The 27226-nt window shown below is 39.6% G+C and overlaps 1 protein-coding gene across 3 annotated transcripts in view; it reads right to left on the bottom strand.

Annotated features, from left to right (window-relative positions):
• The window catches only part of PAPSS1 (3'-phosphoadenosine 5'-phosphosulfate synthase 1), a 281936-nt gene that overhangs the window by 27154 nt on the left and 227556 nt on the right, over positions 1–27226 (bottom strand). For all 3 annotated transcript variants that reach the window (XM_056803105.1, XM_007495828.3, XM_001366425.5), the window contains 3 exons: positions 23165–23300; positions 15850–16118; positions 6–235 (listed from right to left, as the gene is read on the bottom strand). In XM_056803105.1, coding sequence (XP_056659083.1) covers positions 6–235; positions 15850–16118; positions 23165–23300 — 635 coding nt within the window. The remainder of the gene's footprint in view (positions 1–5; positions 236–15849; positions 16119–23164; positions 23301–27226) is intronic.

Genomic DNA, 27226 nt, shown 5'->3' with positions numbered 1-27226 from the left:
CTTACTTTTGAGAATCATAATAGTCCATGCGTTTCTTTTTCTTATTGTAAGCTGCTACACGAAATGGAACAATTTCCAAGGTTATTAAGCCAGGGGCCATTGTCAACACTTTGGCCCCATGGGTTGGCTCATAGAGATCCTTCCTGGTCTCTGGATGAGGCATGCCAGCAGGATCTCTTCCAACAATGTAAAAATTAGCTCCTGCAACCATTCGTGACCTGCAGTGCCACTGGACCTAAAGGCAAGAAGAGAGGCAAATTAGATAACCCTATTTCCATTTTACAGACATTCATTGGCCAATGGGAAATAAACGCAAATGGATTCTCCAAAACAACCAATATTGTCCTTCAATACTTTAATAATCTGTAATTTTTCAAGATGTATACTCCCTCCATCAGTGTAGAACAGAGAAAAACACATGCAGCACTCATAACCAAAATACTCTGAATGCCACCCAAAGTAGATTTAAGTGCAATTGGAGAAAAAGTGAAAATCCCTGTACTCAAGGGGGAAAGGCAAGGGAAGACAGGATGTAGGCAATTTTATCTATTTATATGTGAAAAAAATCCCTCTTCCAGTGCAGGCTGGCATCTTGTCTGCAATGTACAGAGTTGGCAAAGGCACTTGACCAGGGTCACAAAGTGTCAGAGACATGATTTGAGGCCATGTCTTAGTGGCTTCAATAATTGCTTTATTCTCTCTAGTCATTCTCAATGCTTTTTATTCCATGTATCTCTTCCATCAAAAACAATGTGGTATGAACCTCTCAGAAGAATTTAATATACCATTAATAGCACTATTTACAATTATTTCCTGCTTAAAATGTCATTAAAGAATCAAATGCAAACCCATTGATTGATTGTCACAAACCGCTAAGTGGGAACCTACTTCTCTATGCCATTCTTCCCAATACACCAGTTTTCTAACCAGAGTGGCCAAAGTAAAATCATTCTCTGTTGCTCAACAGTTCATTTCTCACCTGTGATTTTATAAGGCCAAGAATCCCACTATATCAGGTATAGTATATATCTAAAGTACATTAATAGACTAGAAGATTATTAACTTCTTAAATTGTGCCTCAGATCTGTACTGCGTCACCAACTTCTTCCAAAGAAAGCGATGGTGGCAGGATGCCTGAATCCTACAATGTGTTCGAGTATATGAAATGGAAGAGAAACTGAGGAATATCTAAACTTTGAACAAACTTTCCACAATTCTCTGACATAACTTGAAAGTTTCTCTGAAAGTGTTTTATTTTTCCTCTTCTCTTTTGTATTTTATTAGGCTGCAATGAAACATGAATACATTTCATTGCCGGAAAGAGAGGCTTTTGCAATCACATTCCAGGTTCCCAGTCTAAAGGAAAACATTCATTCTCTGGGAAAAAAAAATGACATGCTGCCTAGGGAGGTGGCTGCCCAAAAAAAAACAAAAAACAGTAAAAGCAATAAAAAAAATTTTCATGTAAACAACATGTTTTAATCCTAAGTATTAATCCAGTACAGATTAGATGATCTATCTAAAACATTTATCCACTTGGTTACAATGTTAAGTGAGCCAAAATAGAGAATTAAAAAAGGAAGATCTACTAGCTGAAATCTTTTTCCTGCTATACTGGGACAAAGAGACATATCTAGGACTGAATGCAGACACTGAATCAAGTTTTTTATGTGTGCTTTCCATATTGTAAAGACATAGAATAATTACGTAAAGTCTTCTGGTGAACACTAAAGCTGCCATGTAAATAGAGAGGGACCACTGCCTGTCCCAATATATATTTTCCCTCCCTCTTTGATCTGACTCCTCTTTAAGGTTATCTTAACTCCAGAGAACTAATCACTCTACAGTGTGAAGAATTCTACATAATTCTTGTCCCATCTTTCATCTCCTTCCTACTCTTACCTAAGAATCTGCTTTCTTAAATCTGTGCTTAGTAATGACTAAAATGAAAATTTGTAGTGTTCAAGAGTCTCCTTTAAAATGTAGTTCCTAAGAAATTTAAAATGACAACCACAACATCTAGTCAAGAGACTTCATATCCATACATATAAAATACTTTTGTTATTAATGAAAATAAAAAATATGGGGATTAACATTTTAAATCTATAAGATGGCCTCAAAATGGCCACTTAACAATCTATCGAAAACATGTAGGAACATAGTAATTGCACCTCTCTCTCTCTTTTTTTTGTTAATGAACACTTTCTCTCCCTCCCTCCTTCCCTTCTTCTCTAATAACTCTTTCCTCCTTACTTTTATGTATTTGGGGGTAAGAGACCCGCACCCCCAAAAATAAAGCTAACAACATACAGAGGGGGTCAAAAAATCTCTTCTCTGCCAGCAAAACTCAGAACAATGCTGACAACACTTATCAGTAAAATTCCAGAATGAATCCTTCTATTCCTAACTGGACAGACTGGTTAAGCTGGCCACAAGATGTCTGTCTAGTCAGCATCAGATATATCTCAAGCTTTAGCTCCACCAGCACCAAAAAGAAGCCTTTCCAGTGTCCTCCTTAATCTTACTGCCTTCTTTCTGAAACTATGCCCATTCATGGTCAACTTCATTAGATCATGATCTTGAAAATGAGGACTCTCGTATCCCCATCACTTGGCATGGGGCTTGGCACATAGTTGACTACAAGTCAACCTACTGCAAACAGTAGTTATCTTTGATATCTTTAGGGAACTTAAAATGATCAGTGAGGAGAATAAGCCAAAGTAGAAAGGGTGGAGGTGGCTTTTATTCTGTAAACTCTGCAACCAATTCACTAAGCAACGATTACTTTCCAATTAACTTCCCGCTATAGAAAATAAAAGACAGTGACCTCACAAGAGGTACTGCAAAGATTATTGAACATGTTTGTATAAAAGTCACAAATGACAATGGCTGCTCACTTCACCTTGATTGGACCCAGTAACACTTCGCCTTGGCTTTCAAGAAAATTAAAGAGGATTCAATTTAAGGGCTCTAATGTGTCATTTAAAGTATTCAAGAAGTCATGGCAGAATTTTGGTTAATAAAAATGTCAAAGCCAAAGTGTAGTCAAACTAAGTAGAAATGGATTTCATTCAGGATTTCTTCCCACTTATACTTTCTTGGGGTATACCTCCACCAGGATTCCTATAATGATTAAGAATCAATTCTTAATTAACTAGTTAAAGTCTATTACTAAAGCACAGTCTAAAATAGTGATGGTCTTATGACAAATTATTATTAACCTAAGCCAATATATGTGAATCATATAGGCCCAAAGTTTAAGCCCAGACTGGCTTCTCCTGGCCAGCTACTTATTAAATATTAGGGATAAAGAGGAAAGCTTTGGAAACAATAATCTGAAGAATGAATATGCAAATATATTAAAGTAAGAGGATATATAAATTCTTCTATTTCAGAACTGTTATTAAAATGTTTTTCTTTTTAGAGTAAAATCAACATTTTCTAAAAATATAGCAAGAGGAAGAATGGTTGATTTAATGCAAAATACTTTCAAATCTATTTCTTCAAAAAAAGGTTTACCTAATGTTCTTAAGTCACCATTCTCTTTTACCTTCAGGACCCTGCTGCACTAGATACGTCTGAGGTCCCTTACACCTCAAATTCACAATACTATAATCCCGTGAAACTTCTATAGCTACAGAATCAATGGTATCTTCCCATTAGATTCAACAAAAATTTGACATAATCAAATGAGTGTCTTGGCTGAGGGGTGTAACGATAAATGGGATTGAAGCCAGTCTTGAACATAGATCGATAAGTGACAGGAATTGCTGAGAGGATTTCTAATTAAGCAGCTTTTTCTTCCCCCTCCTTTCCCAGAACACAGAGATGACTCCAGTCCCATTACAGCCAATCGACTGTCTAAATATTTATCCATGTTTCTCCAGTATTGGATTCTGTTAATAAATTATATGGCCAATAATTGTGATGTTTATGTAAGCCTCTAAGTTCAGAATTTTAGAGAGATAGCCTTCTGGGAAAAGAGACTACCCCACTGTACTCCAGGATAGGAGGTGATTAGGCATAGTATTAATTTCTATTCATCAAACAGAACATAGAAACTATAGCAGATTACATCTGAACCATTTATCAGGAAACCAGTATAAAGTGAGAGGTTATAATGTTGTTCTCTGACATAATCAGAGAGGGGTTTTTCATAGTCTGCATCACTCACCCATAACCCCAGACATCTCAATATGTAGATTTGGGAGTCCTCTGCATACAGATGATCATTAAAGCAAGGGGGATGAAGACCCCTTAAGAATATATAGGTAAGCAGACACAGTGGAGCACATCTATGATCTCCTGCTACAGAGGAAAATGAGGTGATAGATCATTTAAGCTCATTTGTCCTGAGATGCAACCGAGTTGAGGTGACCAAATGTCCACACTAAGCTGATGCAGTTGTGTTTCAGTTGTGTCCAACATTCCATGATTTCAATTGGGGTTTTCTTGGCAAACAAACTGAAGTGGTTTGCCATTTCCTTCTCTAGCTTATTTTACAGATGAAGAAACTGAGGCAAATAGCATCACACATATAATAAGTGTCTGAGGCCAGATTTGAACTCAGGAAGTTCAGTCTTCCTGACTTCAGTACAAGTCCTCTATATCCACTGCATTGTCTAGCTGCCCTCACTAAATTTGGAGAGGTCCCTGGATCAAGGGCTACCAGGCTACATAACGAGGGAGAAATTGGTCAGGTCTGAAAAATGGAACAGGTTAAATTTCCATGCCTGATCAATAATGAAACCAGAATGGTGAGTAGCTGTATATTTCCAGCCTGAGCAATTCACTGTACTCTATAACTACCTACAATGCTCTGGTCTCCCAAAGTCTAAAAACAAATAAAATTTTTCCTTTAGCCTTCTACTCCCTCTCATTCTCTTTGCTGTTAAGTTTCATAGAATAGTTGTCTATTTTCCAACTACTCTAGTGAATCTCCTCTCCCATGGAGCACCAAAGACCTCTTAAGAGCCAACCCCAGAACTTTTTGCTCAAATTTCATCCTCCTTGATCAAACTAAGCCTTCTAAGATTACTGACTAATTCTACCTACTAGATCAGAAGTTCATAACCTTTCTGTGTTGTGCATTCCTACAGAAATTTGGTGAAGCTTATGTGCCCCTTCTTAGGATAATGCTTTATGTAAAATAAAACACAATCAATTATGCCAAAACAGAGTTAACAGAACATCTTAAAAAATAAGTTCATGGTCCCCAGGTTAGAAAACTCTATAACAAGACAGTTATTTTTTTCATTCCTTAGCTTACTCTCATTAAACTCTCCCTGTTGTCCTCCCTAACAGTTTCCTCTTTCCTCATCCTCTTCTTGATCCCTTAATGTGTTCCTCAAAAGCCTACCCTCCACTCTTTACAAGCCCTCAGCTTCAAAAGTCAGAAATAAAAGAATTTTTAAAAATCTGTTAAAATGATAAACATAAATCTTATACCTGATCAACTTCTAAAAGACAATAAAATACTTTGATGTTTCAGAATCCAGACTATTGATTTTAAAGCTAATTACAGAATTTAATTTGGTTTGTCCCGTTTCTACAAAAATCTATAAAAATCAATGAGATCCTGAACATTTGCAGTTTTGAGATACATAACAAAATCCCTAGGGAAAGGTAAATCAAAGATATGACTATCCTGGTGGAGGTATACCCCAAGAAAGTATGAGTGAAAATATCTATGACCAGATTTAAGCTTTGGTTCAAAATGAACATGTGGGGATATTAAAATAACTTCCCTGGGGCCATCACCCTGATGTTTTACATAGATTCTAATCAAATTATCACAGTGGCATGCATCCGTGTCATGACAATCTTTGAGGAACAAAGGGAAAAAGCATTGGACTTTTAGACTTAGAGGTCTTCAGTCTCAACTCATGGCTCGGACTCGTTCTACCTTCTATGACACTGGCCAAACCACCAACTTTCTGGGCTTACTGAACTGTATAATGAGGCAGGCATAACAGAACTTTGAGGGTCCCCTTCTAACTCTTTGATCCTGTGGATCTCCCCATCTCACTTTCTGGACTCTTCTAAACTGGAAATATGCACTATGCAAGCATTTTGCCACTAGGTGGTATAGTGCTAGTCATGGAGTCTGAAAAGCCCAAGTTCAAATCTGACCTCTGACATGTACTAGTTATATAATCCTAGGCAAGTCACCTAACCTGTCTCCCTCAGTTTCCTCATCTGCAAAATGGGGATTAATAATGGAACCTTCCTCCCAGGGTTTTTGTGAGAATCCAGTAAAAGTTTTCTATAAAAGCTAATTTTTTTCTTGTACTTAATTTTTTTAATAGGTTATCCACAAACCATGTAGGAAATTCCATTTGTCAAATATAACTAATGGTGGATATAATATATACACCTGTTAAACCAGTGTACTTATAAATAAATGCTCCAAAAGCATCAGCCATGGCTCAAATACAAGAACTAAAATAACTTGTTTGGGGTTATTGGGGTTTCAGAATCACTGATAGTTCTAAACCTAAAGAAGAAACTTCCCTTATTCCCACCCAATCTCCAACAATTAAGCTTGTCAAATTTTATGTCTTAATTGGTTTATCTTTAAGGATCATTTAAGTTCTATGATTGGGGGAGGGGCAAGGTTCAAATCTGTAATCTCATTGGTGTGTAGGGGATTACTAGCAAGGAAGTACCCTCTCCCAAGAGCAACAACTCTTGGGCAGTTCTTTTCATAGGGTTGTTGTCTGGAGACCCATTAAGTGACTTACTCATACTTCCACAGCTAACACATGTCAGGGGCAAGACTGACACTGGGTCCTGCTGACTCCTTAGCCATGCTGCCCCGCTTTATGTTATGTGGAAAAGGCATGAAGGAAGAGAGAATTTCATGCATGCAAAACAAAGTAAACAACCTCAGCTGTCAATCAAGAAAGAACATTCCAAATAGAATGTTCCCAGGAAAGACAGTTGGAGAGTCAAGCCAGGCTGAGGGGGAAGAAGCTCTGAACTAGACCCCTGTTAACTTCTGTCCTAGGCTGAAGGACCCTGGGGGGGTGGGGGGGGGGGAGGGCTTCTGGAGCTAGACTAAGAAATTAACTTTTGTTGGTGGCTTAGAGTGTGAAGAATTGATTGAATATTTGAGATTTGAATTTGAAGGAAGAAGAAAGAAGATTAAATAGTTGTCCTCCCATCTCCCTTACAGATTTTTTTGTGTCACAGCTGTGACAGGACTGACATTTCCTAAAATCCTCCTAACCCTCATTATAGATTAGGGAAAACCTTATCCCTCTCACCTCAATTTCCATCCTCCTGTTTTTCCCAATAAACCTCCTTACCTAAGAGGGGAAAGGTATCTTCTCTAAACCTCACAGTTCACCTTTGAGTTACATAGAAAGGTGCCTAACGGGGGAGGGGAAGGGAGGCAGGAGGGCGTGGGTGGAAAACTGAGAGGTGAAGGTGAACTAGGAGGGTAGGAAATATCTTGATCTATTAGCCATCAGTAGTGATCAATAGGCAACCCCAGAGTATCCCCTCCAGGAGTATCTCTCTATCTCTCAGAAGTATCTCTATCTCCATTACAACTAGGCACCCTCAGGTTTCCCCTAGTGTCTCTCTAGTCAAGCCAGAGTATCTCAGTTATTATAACTATAAATATCTCATAGATTATCTTTCTAATACAATTGGCACCTCGAAGATTGACTGAACCCCACAATCCTTTGAAAGGCTTAGTAGACTAGGAAAAAAAAACAATGTTTAAGCAAATTATTTGTGGAACTGTGACTGTGGCTATCATTGCTTGTTTCTGGGTCTATGACATACTGTACAGTAGAATGACCCATATGATCGTGGAATCTATTGATTACATAGGCAACATAACAAGGTCTGTTTTGCAGTTGCCATTCCGAAAAGACCCTATATACTCTGGCAGGTCCTGGCTCAAGTGTATGTGCTCTTTATGGCTGTCCTTCAGACTCTAACCCAAGTGAAGATCTTTAGATTTGTGATTTCCCTTAAGACAGAAAAAGATACTGGCTATTGATAACAACCTGGAAAGCATGATTAAGGCTATGTTTGAGGAACTGATTAAGGAGAAAGGGTTAGATCAGGTTATTGGCAAGGACAATGGAGAGGCTGACAGTGTCTCTGAAGAAATAACAGCTAAAGTCACTGATGAGGGAAATGAAGGTGACAAGGACACTGTGTCTGCTGGTAAACCTGAAAAAATCTGTCCACTAAAAGAGGTCACTAAACTATCCAATAATGCTAGTGTACAACATTCCAAAGCCCATAGGCAATTAACCTCACAGGAACCTGAATCCATAAAGAGACGTTTTCTGAAATTTGTAGAAAATCCTTTCAAATCTCAAAAGGAGTTGAAACGTGCTTTCAGGATCTTTGATCCGGATTTTGAGGATGTAGAGTTCCTACTTTCTGAACTGTTCAGTCCCCACAAACAGAGGCAATTCATGGAGAAGACAAGATCTGATAGCAATATAATTAGCTGGCCAACTAAGGAGCAAAGAGAAGATATGGACTTTGCTAACCCTACTAGCATGTCCTACCTAAGAAAAATGCAGGGAGGACTTGCTACAGGCCATAAAGCAATGCTGTTCAAAACCGAATGCATGGGCTAGGTTTGATAAGATCTTGCAGAATAAAGGGGAACATCTTGCCACATACATTGACCATCTATCAGAGATGGCAGATTCAATTTTGAGAACAGAAGCTGATAGTGAAGAGTCTGCTAGTCATGTCCAAAGGCAATTTCTATGGGGATGCACACCTAATTTGAAAATTTTCTTCAAGCACTATTTCCCTAAGTATTATTTGGTCACCCTGATAGAACTGCATGAGACAGCAACTTACTTGCATGAGAATGAGTCAGAACAAAGTAAACAAGTCCAAGACCTAAAAGAAAAATTAGAAATGACTGAGAAAAATTTAAAAGATAAGGTCACAAGAAAGGTCACTTGATTAAAAATTGTTTTTTGAAGAAGAAACATGAGATTAATAAGAACATATAAAATTCACAAAATAGGTACAAGAAGTCCACTTGTTCTCATTGCACGTTAAAGTCTTCAAAGCAAGCTCCGGATATGCATGAAATGCAACAGGCTATAAAAACTGGAGCCAAATCTAAGTACTCAGATATGGTTAGGAAAGAGTTATGAAGCCAGGCCCATAGGATATATAGTGTGATAAATGGAGAAAGAAGAATTAGTGAGAATGAGGCTGCAGTTAAAAATAGTAGAAAAAAGTTGGGAAATGGTGACAATTCAGTGCAAGCAAGTGAATCTGTGAGTGATAGTACATGCAATAAAGCAAGAGAAAGGCTGAGACAGATTAAAGAAATTGATGTAGAAATAAAAGAAATTGTTTCAGAAATTGCAAATGCAACAAAAGATTTACAGAAAAGCTGCATAGTAACCAAACAGGAAAAGAGAGTCAATGAAATAAAATCTTTATTAGAGATTTTTCCAGTGTAGAGTGGATAGTGGGCTTGAATTATACAAAAGAAAAAGAATGAAAAAGTCACAAGAACTCAAGCAAAAGTTTGTGACTGATACAGAGACACAATTTCAATTCCCTAAAGGTTACTGTTGCTATAGATGACAATGCTTTAAAAACATTCACAGATGACCTCCCACCAAATTTAGTTAATTCTTCCAATAGCTACATGGCACAGATACCCATTGAAAATACATCTAATTTGGATCCAGAAGCTGATACCTTCCATCCAGCAATTAGTGATGCAAATAAGACAAAATTAATTGGACATGAAGCTGAAATTACTTTTGAACACAATAATCCTATTCAAAGTAATGGAGGTGATGTAACAGTTAAATTTGAATATGGGGATGGAATGGAAGTCTTGCAACAACCAAGGATTCAGTTGGTGCCAACATTCTAAGTGGCAGAGGGGAATCTGGCCAAAGTAACTGCTATGATTTGGATTTATGTTCCACTGTAGTAGAGAATACAACCTCAAATGTAGACTTCATAGGAAATGAATCAAATCATGAATAATTAGCTGAGACACACATACAACTGGCAAAGAGTAGCAAAGAAATGGACAATGATTCAGTGGTTATGAACATCTTAGCTACAAAGCCAGAGACAGATATATGTTTTACTGTGGGACAGACTGGAAACGTAGATGTACCAAACTTGTTCCCAGAAAAAAATAATAAAATAGAGGGAAAGATTCCTATATCTACAAAGTCAAATGAGAACGAAGATAAACAAACCTCAGACTAGTGGTAGAGTAGGATCTATGATTATTAACAGTATAGAAGATCTGCAAGAAGAAGCTAACCCCAAGTTTACCAATTCTAAAAGAAAATCTTAAGCTTAGTAGTGAGAAACAAATAGAAACTGATTTGAGAAACACAGAAGCTGGTGACATAGGCTTAGATCAACATGCAAAGCCAGAGTTACCAACATCTGACAAAAGTTTACATAGCACTGAGCAAAATCCAAAGAACATAGTGATTGGATTCAATGATTCTGATTCAGATACTGAATTGGAAGGAATACGAGAAGTTGTAATAATAGTGGATGAAGATGATTTAGAACAAATGCCTTATCAATTTTATAAGCTTTATGAAGAGGTAGACAAAGAAGGGGATGTGTGGGATACCAGTGAAAATACTGCATACCTGGAACCAGTGCAAACAAAATCTTACCAAGACTATGATAAGGAATTAGTATTTGGGCACAGAACAAGTTGCATCCCATTAGAAGAAATGTATGCAAGATTAGGGGTTAATAACGAAGATGATTTTATAGAGAGGTTGAATTACATGGTGTATACAGATACAGATTTTGAATGGGAAGGAGAATATCAAGGAACATATTGAGAACTAGAGGAGCAGAGATTGATACACAATTTCACTTCTATTCTCTAATTTTAAAAACATGACAAGTACCATTCATGCTGTAACAGTAAAACCAGGATTTGTTGGAGTTCCATAGGGTAACATACTACACAAAACCTTATGAGAATGAAGACTAGTCTTGGGGTAGCATATAAAATAAGTTATTCCAGCAATAGAAGAACAAGTAATTCAACAACAAGAGCACTCCTAACCTTGTAGCATAAAACTCCAACTTCATAACTAGGACAGACACAAACCTCTAGAATGCTATGGAAGTATGGATTCACATTGGATGAGTTTGTTACAACAAGACTTTAACAGCTAGTTATAGATGAGAACTGAAAAAGGTTATCCATATCTCTCAACCTTCATCCTAAAACAGTCTCTACCAGGGGAAGGGAAAGAGGGTATACCATGAAGATATTACTTCATATTTTCAGACATCTCACTAGACACAACAATATGATCAGGTCATCAATGAAGATACAAACAAATGGCATCTGAAAAAAAAAAAGAACATTCCAAATAGTATGTTCCCAGGAAAGACAATTGGAGAGTCAAGCCAGATTGAAAGGGGGAAGAAGCTCTGAACTGGACCCCTGTTAGCTTTTGTCCTAGGCTGAAGGGAGGGGCTTGGGGGGGGGGGGCTTCTGGCTGAGAAGAAATTAACTTTTGTTGGTGGCTTAAAGTATGAAGAACTGATTGTATATTTGAGATTTGAGTTTGAAGAAAGAAGAAAGAAGATTAAATAGTTGTCCTCCCATCTCCCTGACAGATTTTTTTGTGTCACAGCTGTGACAGGACTGACATTTCCTAAAATCCTCCTAACCCTCATTATAGATTAGGGAAAACCTTATCCCTCTCACCTCAATTTCCATCCTTGTCCTGTTTTTCCCAGGGAGGCAGGAGGGCGTGGGTGGAAAACTGAGAGGTGAAGGTGAACCAGGAGGGTAGGAAATATCTTGATCTATTAGCCATCAGTAGGCAACCCCAGAGTATCCCCTCCAGGAGTATCTCTCTATCTCTCAGAAGTATCTCTATCTCCATTACAACTAGGCACCCTCAGGTTTCCCCTAGTGTCTCTCTAGTCAAGCCAGAGTATCTCAGTTATTATAACTATAAATATCTCATAGATTATCTTTCTAATACAGTTATGAAGCCTAATTTGTAGCTTACAACTAGGGAATATAATGAAAAATTCCAGACAAAGTCCAAGTATCCATATTCCCTGGTACATCCTCCCAGGCACTGTTTGACTTCTTAAGAAATTAGTTCATTTTTCTAGAGCTATTTGCTAAAGTGACAGATGGAATTTCTGGCATAGTTGGTAATGGTCCATTAAAAAAATACACAGAAATGCAAATACAGTATATACCTCTTTACTGTTAGAAAAGTATAAAAAAAAAAAACAGGGCAGGAGGAGAGAGAACTAAACTAGAACTTAAGAAACATGCCCATTAAATCTTTACAGACTGGAAAACCATGGACATCCTGTTGATAACTAAACAGGCTTAACAGCTGTTTGTGGTTCTGTAAATCATTTGTGCTACAGAAATAAATCTGGTACCAATGTCTTCTAAATGACCTACAGAAAATGATTAAAGGAAGAGTCCTTGTTGGAGCTTTTTTATTAGCTGGCAGAAAAACATTATTGGCAGCCTTTTTCCTGATGTCACTGGAAAAGCTGCATAAATTATGTAGTTGTTTTTTATTTTACAAAACAACCCTTTACTTAAGGCTGTGGATAAGATGGACTTGAAATACACACAGAGAGGAGACATCCTGAGAGAAAAGAAATGGCTATCATTTACAAGCCACTCGATTTGGTGGTACATGCTTCTCAAACTATACTTGAATATAAACAGGTGGCTAAAAAATGACTGGCAAACTTCAAAGCAAGAGCAGAATTCATTTAGTCACCAGCTCCATTTTTCCACTGAAAAATGTACACAATTGCCACCATTAAGTAGTTTGGCATCAGTACTTTTTTTTTCTAAAACACTTTTATGTTTTTCACACACAAAAAAAATTCTAATTCATTCAACAGACTTTTCTTTGTTTTTAAAGTAGTCTACATCTTCAAGTTAGGAAAAGCATTTTGAAAATGGACACTAGAGTGGGCATCCTTTAAAATAAAATTCATCTCCCTCTCCAGTAGGTACTATAGTGGGGATATAAGAGCCAATAGGTATAGCTGTGGGAAGGCAGAAAGAACCCTGTTGAATTATCTTTGCCACTTAACTAGTTGTGTAATCTTGGGAGAGTCACTTTGGAATCTCACTGGGTCCCAGTTTCTCTCTCTGGACAATAAGAACAACAGATTCTAGGATTCTCCTATGACCCTGCGATGATGCTATGCCTTCATATCTAGGTGCACTGTGCATCTCTTTAGCTTTATGCTATTTCTCAATCCTCTATTTGTATTGGGAAAGAAACCAAGGAAGTAAAAAAAAAAACAAATGCAAATAGGCTACTCCTAAGGCAAGGTTTGTGGGATGCCTGAGATAGCTCCAGGAGGACATACAGACAAGGAAAAAATAGGATGTCTGTTCTGGTCTGCCACCTCTCAAGGGCTAAGCTGGTTTATCTCTTAAAGGATTCTTAATTGCATGGGGCACAATTCATATCCTTACTCTGAAGACTTTTTTTTTTTTAACTCTGACCTTCTGTATTAGAATAGAGAGATAGATAAGGGCTAGATAACAAACATTAAATGACTTGCCCAGGGTCACACAGTTAGAAATTGTCTGAACCCTACTCTAACACAACAGAAAAATTTTAAATTCCCAGGAATGATTCCAGAAATAGTTCTTTTTGTGAGGACCCAGAATTGGTACCAATCTCAATGTGGTTGATTAACAATCCCCTTTGTGAAGATGCAATTACTTTGGGGCAGCTAGGTGGTGCAGTGGATAGAGTGCCAGGCCTGGAGTCAGGAGGATTCAAATCTGGCCTCAGACACTTCCTGGCTTGTGACCCTGGGCAAGTCCTTTAACTTCATTTGCCTAGCCCTTGTCCTCTGTTTCATCGTTGTCAATAAGACGCAAAGTAAAGGTTTAAAAAAAAAAAAAGATGCAGTTACATCTTGGGAAGGCTAAGTCATTGAACCTTAAGAGTCAAATGTTTTAATCATCTCAATATCTGACTGAGAAGTCTCAACAAATAAGAAATAAGTGGAAGAGTTTTCTGGCTTTTTGTTGGTGTTGCAAAGGTAGAAGAAGGATAAAGAAGGTAAAGGAAAGAGAAGAAAGAAGAGAAGACATGCTTTAGGACAGATGCCTATTCTCATCTTTTTTCCATTAGGTTGTTCTCCCAATTCCTTCTCCTCTTCTCTCTTCCTTAATGGAGGATTCTAGGTTTCCTTTAACCCAATCTTTAGAATATATATCCTTCAAAGGCCTTGAGGCCTCACTCAATGGTGTTAGCAGAATTAAAGAACAATAAGGAAAAGCAAAAATTTTAATTTTTTTTTTACTTCAACTATTCATGGATCTCATCAATGTAGACACTCCATTGACCAGAGCAGACTGAACTACATTCACACCTTCTCAGCCCAACAGATCCTCACCCATGCTCTCCCACAGATCATGCCCTATATCAAAGAGCTTCAAGTTTCCACTGGACCTTCTGACATGGCAGGAACCAGGGCAGCACTCAGTCTGTGTGCATTCCCCAGCTCTGCTTCACCTTACACAGCCCTTTCCTATTCATATATTCTTCAAGGCTGCCATTTATGCCACTTCTTGGGGATAGGCAAGTGGGTCACCATGGGAAACGTGATGCAGATTACTCTCATCCATCATGATTTCCCTTTGGGTCATTCACAATTTGGATTCTTTAGAGGAGAGAGATCAAAGGCATGAGCCACACACTCTTGCATGCTACCCAAATGTAACTGGGAAATATTTAACTAAATAATAAAACATTTTAAAACTAAGCCAATGAGCGGCCTCTTGCGTGGGCTTTGGTGGCCTCCTTTTCTATTTGAATTTGACACCCCTGCTTAAAGAACTGCGCTGTTTTAAGGTTCCCAAGCAGTCACTAGGAAGCAGCTCAGGACTGCTAAAAACACTAAGCAGTTTCTCAAATGCTACCCCGTCCATTTGTTTTCTCCTCTGGTACCCATTCTTTGACTTTAGACTCTTTGGCGCAAGCTAAAGGATCCTCAGGAGGGTGTGATATACTGGGAAAGGCTTCTGGAGAAAAAAAGAGTCACTTGACTTCAGATTGGGTTTATCTCCCACCTGAAGTGAATGTCTATTGTCTGGTGAAGAGGGACCTTTCCTCAGGGGGAAAACTCTCCTATAACAAGGTCAAAACCTGGGGTTTCTACCCTCAAACTAAATAAACTGGGGGCTTCTAGATTTCCACGTTGACATGGTATACAAGTGATCTACTAACACATGCTTGATGACCTCCAAAGTAAAAGCAGCCTATAAGAATGAAACCGTTTTAAAGACCTGCAAAGTAAGAGAAACCACAAAAGAGCTTCCATAGGTTACCACTCCTTAGACTGGTCCCCATATACTTCTTACCCACATTTGTAAGAGGTCAATGGACCCAAAAGCAGAAAATAACAAGTATGGGCGGCATACCAGAGCCACAATGCCTTTTCCTCTTTTGATTCTCTATAATCTGTCTCCAACTTCTCTATTTTTTCTTAACAGGGCAACATCTTCTCTTTCTGAATATTCCAATGAGGGCTGCTGCTAACCTAGGAGCCAAGAGATCAGTCTCCCCGACTTGTCTTCTGAGGGATCTAATTTTTCTAAGGAAAATAGATACCAGGAATTCTGGGAATAGGGGAGAAGGAAAAGAAGCAGCTCTCAGTATAGAAGTACTAGTGCTCATGCACCTGGTCCCCTTTAGTGGTTCTGGGACTAATAGATATAAATCTAGAGAATGACCAGGAGGGATACTCATAGGTGGAAATAAGATGTTATTAGGACTAGCTTCTTTTAGGTCGCTTATTCCAAATTCTTGCAAACAAGCTTACCTCAGTTGGTCCAGCATACATCATGGGTGATGGAAAGATGGCCACTACCGTATTTTCAGGATTCAGGATTCCCTCTTCCAACACTGCCGCATGCTGCTTCATCCGCCATGCCAAAGGAACATCATCATCTTTTGTCCAGCCACCAAGAGGATGCAGGAGGAGAACTGGGCGCCGGTAGCCCCTTTCCAAGAGCTGTTTATGAGTATCTTGCATCAGGAGAGCATGTCCATTGTGTACTGGATTGCGTAATTGAAATGCAAAGACAGCATCTGAAAAGAAAAATTTCAGCATTAAAATAGATACAGCTCAGTCAAGGATTATAACCTGAAGCAAAAGGAATACATCTTTACTTTATCTGGATTTGGTTTAGTGGCTGTACTGAGGATCAGTCAAACATGCTGCATGCTCAAAACCACAGGACAATGAACATTAAAGCTAGGGAGGCCGGGAAGAGAGGAGGGGAATTGGTTCTGTCTTACTTAGGTCAATAAGACATGTAGTAATTTTTTCCATAAATGATAAATACTATTTAATAATGGACTACATGTTAAAATATATTTTTAATACATAAGCATTGTTTTGCATTTATAGTAGATTGAGATAGTCCAAAGTTACAGGGCCATGTGAGTAATTACAAGATTTATCTAACGTTCCTTCTGACTTCATGCTTAGTTTTCATCTTTGGCTATGACTTTAAGTCAGTCTAAACCCTTAGCTCACCCTAAGACCTACCCTCTAGAATGAATCTACCCATGGAATCCATGGCGCTAGCCTTAAAGGAACCAGAGAACTTGAACTATTGATTCAACAAATGGCTTGCCTATGTTAGTCTAATAGAGCTTTTATAATCCAGCTTTTATACTCCATCTTGACCCCAGCTTCAAACTTTGGAGTCTACTTTCACTAAGTATGTCTCTTGGTATGGACCCTTTGGCCTCAAAATGCAGATCTCTAGGAAGTCCAGTTGGTTAATTCTCCATCTCCTGGTGCTGAGGGTGGCTATACATCCCTGATATAAATTGCCACTTATTTTTCTCAAGAAAGGAAGCCTGGCCTGGTAAGGAGAACATGGGATTTGGAATCAGAGGACCTGAGTTCATCCCTATCTCTGTCATTTGCTAGCTGTGACCTTAGGCAAATCCCTTAATTTCTCTGAGATTCTTCAAATGGCCTTTCATTTCTCATCTATAAAATGTATAATCTTGATGAGATGATTTCGGTCACTTCCAGCCCTAGATCCAAGATCCTCTCTGGTATCCTTAATTTAGTTCCTAGTCGTGCTCCCTGGCTTAAATTAGAATCTTTGATACTAGTGTCTCTGGCCAGTAAATGTTTACAGCCAGATTTTTTTTTTAACTCTTGCCTTCCAGCTTAGAATCAACAGTGTGTATTGGTACCATGGAGAAGAGTGATTAGGGCTAAATAATAGGGATTAAGTGACTTGCCCAGCTAGTTAGTGTCAGAGGTCAAACTTGAACTCAGAACCTCCCATTTCTAGGCCTGGCTCTCAATCCACTGAGCCACCTAGCTCCTCCCTGAGAAAACCCTGACTTCAAGTCCAAAGTTCTAGCCACCACACTACCTAGCTGTCTACCTGGAACAAAAGCTCCCTCTTGTTGATGTTTCTCCAAGCATTATTAGGAAGTCCTACCTATTTTACAATGCATTTATCTGTTGAATTATAAACAAAAAAATTTATTTGAAAGGTATCTTATCCAAAATCCATACAAATTCTGAGGACTTTGCATTTATATTGACAACACAAAAGATGTTGATCTAAGGAAATACTCCATTTTTTATCTAACAAAGCCCCCCCCCAAAAAAAAAACCCTAAATGGAGTTGTTATTAATGTCTTTCTGTGGCAAGTTGCTTTCTATCCCATGATGGGCAAATCATAGTCTTTTCTGAGAAGTACCAAAGGAGCTGGGTACCTTCACTACTGTGATTATCAGCTGGGGGGAAAGTACAAACTGACATCAACAGAAACAGAATATTTGCCACAGAGTAAATGGTAAGGTGTTCAAGAGCCATGACTGTGTATTAAACTAGACATCACTACATTGTGTTGGGGTCCCCGCTGTAACAGCAGAGATTTTGTTTTTGGCAGGGGAACCTGACCTTTGACTTCACCAGGAAAACAGAGTCTTAGAGGGTAGAGCAATGAGATGGTAGCAACTTACTCAGGGTCACACAGCCAGCAGATTGACAAAACGACAAAAATAGCCATAGTTATTTGATGAGCATAGATCAGAGGTGGGACCTGGCTGCCTGGTTCTGAGGATGCCTCTCTAGCCTTTTACTTTTACCTTCCAAAACATGCCAGGCTCCATATCTGCCCCACTCTTACCTTGAAACTTAGCCACCCACTTTCACTGGCTACCCAAGGCTGGCTAGAGCATTCGCCTCTGGCTCTACTTGCCAAGGCACAGGGTGTTTTCACTCTGCGGCTCTGATAAATGGTCCTTGTCCTTTCCAGTTAATAAGCAACAGACTCCTAAGCCTTGAATGGGGCATTTGTTTTGGTAACCTGTCTCCAGAGTACAATGAGTAAATCCCTGGATAACCAGCAGGTCAAAGATGATTTTAAAATATAGCCATTTATTATCACCATTTACAGGCACACGTCTCCAACAGGAAACATAAAAAGACACCAGACATCTATGCAGATAGAAATGATTCCATAGGTGTATCTAGCCAGGCTCCCTTCTCAAAAAGGACTAATCTAGTTCTGAATTGGAGAGTTAATACAAACAGTTAAGATTGATCATCCATAAAAAGTTCACATTAGCAGCAGGTATAAGGCTTTACTGCCCCAAATCTTTCAAGTAGAATAGCATCTGAACTCGAGAATCCCCGAGATATTTCATCTCATCCATTAGCTTTCCTGTCGCATCACCCACCCCCTTCACCCTTTTCAAAAGGACGAAATAACAGCCTATCCTTTGTGAAGTGTGGAGCCCTGTCCCTGTAGCCTCAGGGCTGAGCAGAGATGGAGAGGAGCTCTGTGAGCTGAGCAGACCTCGTCCATGAGTTTACACTCCAAAACTACGGAACATCACTAGCAAGTTTAAGATAATATTTTGCACATCTTGTCATATTTTCACCAGGAAAAAAGGGGTGAGGAAAGAATTATGTCTAAACAAACTGTGATGCATGAATGTAATGAAATATTACTGCTTGTTTTATGTGCCCAACAAATGTCTTTAAGATAGCATTTATATGGTGCTTTAAGATTGGCAAAGAATTTCACAATATCTATAGTATTATCTGATTTGATGCTCAAAACAACAGAAGAGGAAACTGAGGCAGAAAATGCTGAAGTGACTTGCCCATGGTCACACAGCCAGGAAGTATTTGAGGCTGAATGGAACTCAGATCTTCCTGACTCCGTGGCCCATTGCTCTAATCTCTACAATCACCAGACTGCCTTTGGTCATCCTTGTGGGTAAAGTTGCTCCATCTCTGTAAGCTATACTTTATTCTGCTCCTGTAAAATTAGAAAAATGATGGGGCCATTATGATCCCCCCTTAGGCTGTTGTAAGGAAAATGCTTGTAAACCATACATACCCAAGCCCAGTCAGTGGCAGAAATGGGTTTAGAACCACAGGCAGAGTTAAAATACAGGGGACAAAGGGAAGCATGTGGGGGACATGGCTCTGTCTCCCACAGAGACAAGCCTGGGAAAGGGAGGTGGCACAAAGGGAAACTTAAAGAGCTCAATGTGCAGGAAACAGGGATAGCAAGTTTTAAAGCTAGCTAGATATCCAGCTGGAGATAGCTAACAGGAAAATGGAAATAATGGGTTAGAAGTTACAGATAAAGCCACAGAAGTAGAAGTCAGTTGTCTAATGGTGATAACCAAAGCCTTTGGTATAACACGTGGAAAGAAGAGAGTCCCAATAAGCCAGAAGGCAGCTTGTAAGCCAGTAAGGGAAACAGAAGGAACAGTCAGAAAGGGAGGAAGAGAGCCACAAAAGCGTATGTTGTCACCGAAGTCATATAGATGACTTCCATATCCACAGTTCATGCCTTGATCTTTCATCTCTCCAAGTTCTGTGTTTATTGCTGCCTATAAAATATGTTAATTTATTTATTCTAAAACCTAAAAATAAACCAGCTTAAAACTATGCTCCTTCACTTTCCCTCTAAGCCTCAACCCTTTCCAGTTCTTCTTTCATTACCACTGGTACTACTCTTCTCTTCTTCCATCAGTTTCCAAAGACCCTTTCTACTATAGCCTCTAATCCAAGAATCTCTGAAAAGTTATGGCACCATGTTTATGATCCTTCTTCTGGCTACTGAGTGCATGCATGACAGCACTGACTTGGGATCCTTTCTTTAGGAAAAAAAGAAAAGTAGTCAAGTACTTGTCACCAACTCTCTCAGCAAAGCAACCAAAACATGCTCTCCTAAGCATGGGTAATGGGGTGTGACAACAGCAATAAGCCATGGTACAACTGAGACACACTGCCTCAGGTTACTGATTCCTGACCCAAGCCATCATTAAATTTTCCAGATTCTTCATCCACATTTCTCAAACTCATTTTCGTCTCTCCATTCCTTCCATCTTACTCATTAAGAATCAGAACTAATCATAGTACCTTCCACAGAGTACACACTTAACTCATGAATTTAAATAAAGTTTAATATGAATTTAAGTATCCTAATAAGTTCCTATGCATTGAGCCTCCTCCCAACCAACATATGTTTGTGTCAATAGAAATACACATTTATACACATTACACCTAATATAAGGTAATATATACATAGTATAGCATGTACAGTGAGAGCCATGTCTCTCACAAAATGGAGCCTTCATACATACTATTTGTTCCTACTATTTGGAAATACTCCACCAATGCCTACAGCTATTTCTTCCAATAAATCAGGGATTTTTACCTGGTTTGTGTCATGGGCCCCTTGACTATAGGCTGGTGAAGCCAATGGAAGCCTTTTTCTTCTTAAAATCAAGCTTTTGAAGACATAAAATAAAATACCCAGGGTAAGAATGGAGAAAAATACAGTGAAATATAGTTATCAAGATATTAAAAACAAAAACACCCTTGAGTTCATGGGTTCCCCAGTTAAAAACCCTTACTATAAAAGAACATAATGGGAAGAGGTACCATAGGACACTAGAAAGAACTCTGGTTAAGAATACAAAAGAGATTTGAGTTTGAAATCTGGCTCAGATCTTTAATTACTGTGTGACTCTGAGAAAATCATTTAAATTCTATTAGTCTCAGTTTCCTCATCTGTAAAATGGAGATAAATAACACCTGCCTACCCCTATCTCATGGAGTAGCTATAAGCAAAGTACTTTGTAAATCTTACAGAACTCTAAAATTTGAGCTACTCTTATTTAAAACACAGCTCTTCATGAATCTTTCCCAAACTTCCCTATGAGTTCTTGATGGTAGAAGCCATGATAATGATGATGACCCTTTAGTTAGCCAGTCAATTCCCATTTATTAAGCCCCTAACATGTACCAGGCATTGTGCTAATCAGTAGTCTAACATACAATAACCATAGATTGATTGAATTTTACCTGACTCATTTGAACCTTCTCCTCCTGTTCCAGTACACTTCACCAATACATCAATTCAATTACCCAGTCCTCCTCAAATATGCCACTTCATACATTCCCTAATGAGGACACTTAAAAAAAGACTCAATTTTCCCAAGGGTAGAACATTCTATGGGCCAAAGGAGATTAAGCCAGAAAGTGATTTAGTAGTCTGAAAACAGTTTTGGGCCATCCGTGGAAAGGATAAACAATTACTTCTGGGATAAAGAGGAGAGAAAAAAACACAAGACCTGAGCTAGACGCCATCCCCATTGCTCCCTACCCCTTTGTAGTACATCTTGGATTTCAGTAGTGGCTTGTTGCTGCCCTACCAACATAGCAAACAAACAAACCATAAAAACCATGCCAGAGCATAACCCTTGGGTCTGTTACTTATTTGGGTAATAGCAATGAGGGTCTGAAATATTAAAAAACAAACAAAACAACACTCTGTGGCTCTTTGCTCTCTGAAGTCAGGCTAATGACTATTTTAAATAAAAGTTACAGTTCCTCTCTTATGATACTTGACTTTCTATAACAATTGCCTTTCTTTAAATATATATATATACATATATATATATATATATATACTTACATATATGTATGTGTGTATAGATAAAAATATGTGTGTGCATAAAAAACATTTAAGGCTCTATGTTACCACCAATTAGCTCACACGATCCTAATATGAATTCAAATACAAACTGTAAACCTTAAATCAAGTCCTCCCACTCCCTTTCAGAGATAGAAGATTCATCAGTGTTGTACTGTTGAATATATTTCAAGATTTTCTCAATGTGTTGATTGGTTTTGCTCATTTATTTTTCCTAAAAAAATTATTTCTCATATGGGATGGCTTTTTGGTAGGGAAAAGAGGGAGAGGTACAGGAAGGAACTTTGGAGATAATTTTCAAAAAAAGATATTCATGAATTTTTTAAATAAGAATCTCAACAAGGCATCCCACAAACTATTTTCTGCTTATTAGCCAATAAATGTCTGCAAATAACAAATTCACTAAGTTTCCAAGTACAGCCTACTGGGTGGGTAAAGAGGAAAAGTTAAAATCTGGTTTTATTCTTTTGCAAGGCAAAGGAAGTGGAGTATCAAAAAACCTAGATGTGGAGCCAAAGGATCCAGCTTCCCTGGGATTTGACATCGAATTGATGTCTACAACATCAAAAAAGGCATTAAACTAGAGAACTAGGCTTGTTTCTTCATCTGTAAAATGTGAGGTTTTAATTCCTATGAACCCAATTTAAGCTTTTACCACTGGATCCATTAACAAGAAGACCCGCAATCATAAAGTTAGTTGTTAAACGTTTACGTATTTTCTGCATTTAGGAAAATGTTCACTAAGTACGAGCTGAGGGAGAGGAATGTGACATACAGAGCACAGCCTCGACGTGGGGACATGCTGAGTGACTTGCCCTCTCGGGCCGGAGTCGTTCCCTACCCCAACACCCCCCACCTTCCCCCAATCTCGGGCAAAGGGCACCGACGGGCCAGAGGCAACATGGCTGGAGGCGGGGGATGTCGGGGTTCAGAGCCCCGGTTCAGTCCCCAGCGGTAGGTTCGCAGACAAGCAGCACCCTCTCTCAGGGGACTCCTGCGTGTAGTGCCAAGCCAGGGAAGGGGAAGGGTCTCATCTGAACCTTAGCCGTCGCCACGTCCTCCCCAGCTGATACCACGACACTCCCAAGTGACATGACGATGACTCTGGCCTAGAAAACGGGGGAATGTCTCACCAGCATTCATATCTTTAAACTTCTGCTTCAGCTCTGCAGGTGTGAGGCGGTATGAGTCAAGGCCGTCATTCCAATAAATTCGATCCAGAACTTGAAGATCCCCCCCAACCAGCCAGTCCCCTTGTTCCATCACCATCTGTCAGGAAGGAAAAGGGGAAAATTGGAAAACCAAAGACAAGGAAGCAATGCCTTTAAAAGCAAAAACCAGAGCCCAAAACAGATTTTTCTCTTGGTGGGGTAGAGAGGGAATAAACTTTGATAAAGGGCCAGCTATGGGTGAGGCACTGTACTAAGCGCTTTACCAATCTTATCCTCACCGTTCTTGCAGGCTGTTATTATCCCCATTTTTCAGCTGAGGAAATGGAGGTAGACAGAGGTGAAGCGAATTGGGTCTCATAGCAGCACTAAGGGTCTAAGGCCGTGCTTGAACCCAGGCCTCCCTGACTCCAGGCCCACTGGTCTACCCACGGGGCCCCCTAGCTGCATCTTTTAAGGAATGAGAGACTGGCACAAAGGCTTCCCTTCACATTAAACCTGGGAGCTGGAGGCTGCCAGAAGGAAATGTTTCCTCAGTGACTTTTAAGACATGATCATTTGTTTAATCAAACGAGTATTTCTTCAACTCCTACAAAGCGTCCAGGCACCGGCTAAGGGGTGAGGAAGCAAATACAATGAAACAGCCATGTCCAACAGCTTAGATTCATTTACAGTTTTGATTAACTAAACAAATCTGTTCTTAGCACAGGGACAGTAGAGAGGAAAGTAACCTCAGAAGAGGAATAAGTGAAGGTAAGCAGGGAAGGGACAGAACCACAGATACTCAAACAGCTGAAGCCGTTTTCTTGTGGAGGAGAGCATCTATCTCACAGCTAGAGCAGTGGGCTTAGAATCAAGACTTCAGCCCCTGCCGAGTTGTGCACCCGAGAAAGTCCTCTTTCATCCTTAGTTCTCTCCTCCGTAAAATGGGGACAACAACAGCCCTTGGCCTTCGCGGGGTGCTCTGAGGGCCAAAGGAGATAACATATTTAAAGCAATTTGTACACCTTAAAGCACTACATAAATGCGAGTTCTTCTTCATAATATCATCGTCATCATGATCATTATTCAACTAGGAGGAGTCGAGGACAATCTGAGCTCCCTCCCCTAAGAGTCCCTGAAAACAGAAGCAGTGTTCTGCGAAGCACTCCAGCAGGGCTCAGGAGGACCTTTTGGGCCGATTCCCAGGGGAGACAGGGTGCCAGCTCCAGACTCCTCTGATGCTATAAGGAGACACAGAAGAGACACCGGGCAGCAGCAGCAGCAGCAGCAGGCAGGGACCCTCGGCTCTGCCCTAAACTGTGGCCCAGAAATGGGCCGCTCCACTCCTCACTGCTGTGAGGGAAGCCTCATCCCTTTCAGAAGTCCTTTAGCAACCTTCATTCACAATGGTCAGGGGAATCCTTTCCCCAAGCAACCAGAGGGAGCTCTTCCAACTTCCATCCGCTCCAACTTGAGAACTGTGGCTCTTTCTTTCCCCATCTCGCCCTCCTTTCCTCCGGGTCAAAGATGACCCTGGTCCTTAAGGTTAACCCCTGTGCCAGCTCTGACGCCGCCCTGCTCCCACATCCTCTACAGCAGGGGTGTCAAACAGAGAGGAGAGTTATAAGGAAGGGAATGAAGTGTTTTGTTCATAGAAATAGTAATGAAGGGGGCAGCTGGGTGGCTCAGTAGATTGAGAACCAGGCCTAGAGACAGGAGGTCCTAAGTTCAAGTTTGGCCTCAGACACTTCCTAGCTGTGTGACCCTGGGCAAGTCACTTGACCCCCATTGCCTAGCCCTTACCACTCTTCTGCCTTGGAGCCAATACACAGTATTGATTCCAAGACGGAAGGTGAGGGTTTAAAAAAAAGAAATAGTCATGAAAACAGGACTAGAACCCAAGTCCCTGGTCTTCCAGTCTAGTATACTTTCTACTTCAATGTACATAAAAGAGAACAAAAAAAAAACTTATAGACTGATTCTCTGCTTTTCTAAATATAAAATCAATCTTTTCTGCATCTTTTTTGCTGTTCTTCAGTCATTTCAGTTGTGTCTAACTCTTCCTGGCCCATTATGGGGTTTCGTAACAGAAATACTGGAGCAGTTTGCCATTTCCTTCTCCAGCTCATTTTACAGAAGAAGAAAGGGAGGCAAATAGGGTTAAGTGACATAGCGAGGAAACGTCTGAGGCCAGATTTGAACTCAAGAAGACAGGGGAGTCTTACTGACTCCAGCCCATCATTCTATCCACGGAACTACCTAGTTGCATCACAAAAAGATATTAGGATGGTCTGCCATTCTCTTTGTCACTGAGGCCCAGGGCTCTATCAACTGAGTCATTCAGCTACCTCAGTCTTAATTATGAAGGTAGCTACTCTGCTTATAAAAATACTTTTTCAAGAGAAAACAATCTCAAACATGAAAAAGAATTACTGTGTTTTGACTACCTAACAGAAAAGATAAACATCAAGTCTGTAAATCATTCTTTGTCTTTTCTTATATTTCATGAAATTGGTCCAAGTCCAATCTCTGAAAGCAACAAAAGCTCTTGCTACAATCATCACCCCAAATATGACAAGAAACAGAACTTTATATCTGAAAAGTGTGCTCTTGCTGATCGAGTTCTATGTATATAAGCAAACATCTGCCAGCAAAGCAAAGATAGGACTTTAAGTTTGGCAGGCTGGTGCCCATTATCCATACTTCTTGGAAAATCCTATCCTGTTTAGCATTCCCATCTATCACACCCAAATTGTTCTTTCCTGCTCTAACAAAATCCAGGAAGCACAAATATCTCAAATGCCTAGAAGCATCCTAGCATATAATACATCCTATCCGTGTCAGAAAAGATAGGTTCCTCATCAATAATGACCAACAGGGGAGACCACTAGAAAATGGTTTCTGACCAGCTGAAACAACCAAACTTTCTCCATCACCAGGGTTGGAGAAGTGCCAGGAAAGTCCAACTTGGAAGAGTCTGTGCTATTCTAAGCTGTGACTCGGTGACAGAGTACCTTCTAGGAGAATAACATTCACAACAAACAGCTAAGCACCAAAGGACAAAACTGAATAATCAGAATGGTCATTTGCAACTGCAAAATACCTATAGCTAGGAACAGCAAACACAAAAGAGGGAAATGCCTCACACCCACAGAAAGACAATTCTATCCATTTGAGGAGAAATTCAGCCAAAATCAACAGGTTTTTATTGTAGAAAAAGCATGACACTGCTTTGATGTTTGCTAATGAGAATCTCATAAAGTCAGAACAAGCAGGGAAATGAGCGCTTACAATGAACTATGTCCAATATAATTTAGTTTATTAGCAAGTCCTGGGTACAATGATATGTTGTTCTCAGAAGATGAACAATTAAAAAGCAATGTGTATCCTGGGTATGCAATGGAATGCTGCCCCCGTACCTCCGGCAACCTCTAAAATAGCTTCATTCCCCTAAGAAGAACCTTTACAAAGACTGCTTAATCCACTGTGACAGGAGTAGGAAAATAGGGTGTTCCTGTGAAGCCAGGAAGCAAACAATTAAAGTTTCCATCCAAATTTATAGCAGATTGTAGACTAGCCAAAGTGGACAGTGGAATGGTGCCATCTCAGCAGACAAAGCTTCCGAAAAGGAAACAGTAGAAAGCCTTAAGCTAGTAAAGCAGGATTCAATTTCCAGAGAAGGAAGGATTCAGGAAACATTTCAATTCCATCTTTGTAAATCCTTTATTTTAATGGGGCAATTAAAATATGTGCCCTAATCTAATTTGGTGACTGACTCTTACCCACTTGTGATTAGTGATCTGAATGACACTTTCAATTAACTACCAATTATTTCTAATTCTGATGGAGTTCCAATACTCTACCAGAGGTGGCTAGGGTGGCACAGGGGAAGGGGAGCTAGGCCTGGGGTCTGCAAGACTCTAGTTCACATCCAGCCTCAGACACTTAATAGCCTGCCTCGATGTTTCTATATAACAAGGTAAATGAGATGGTATTTGTAAAGCACTCTGCAAACCTGAAAGCACTGTATAAGTGCTAGCTATT

The sequence above is a fragment of the Monodelphis domestica genome, chromosome 6 (genome assembly GCF_027887165.1).
Source record: "Monodelphis domestica isolate mMonDom1 chromosome 6, mMonDom1.pri, whole genome shotgun sequence".
NCBI lineage: Eukaryota > Metazoa > Chordata > Mammalia > Didelphimorphia > Didelphidae > Monodelphis > Monodelphis domestica.
This window is presented reverse-complemented; position numbering and strand designations above follow the sequence as displayed.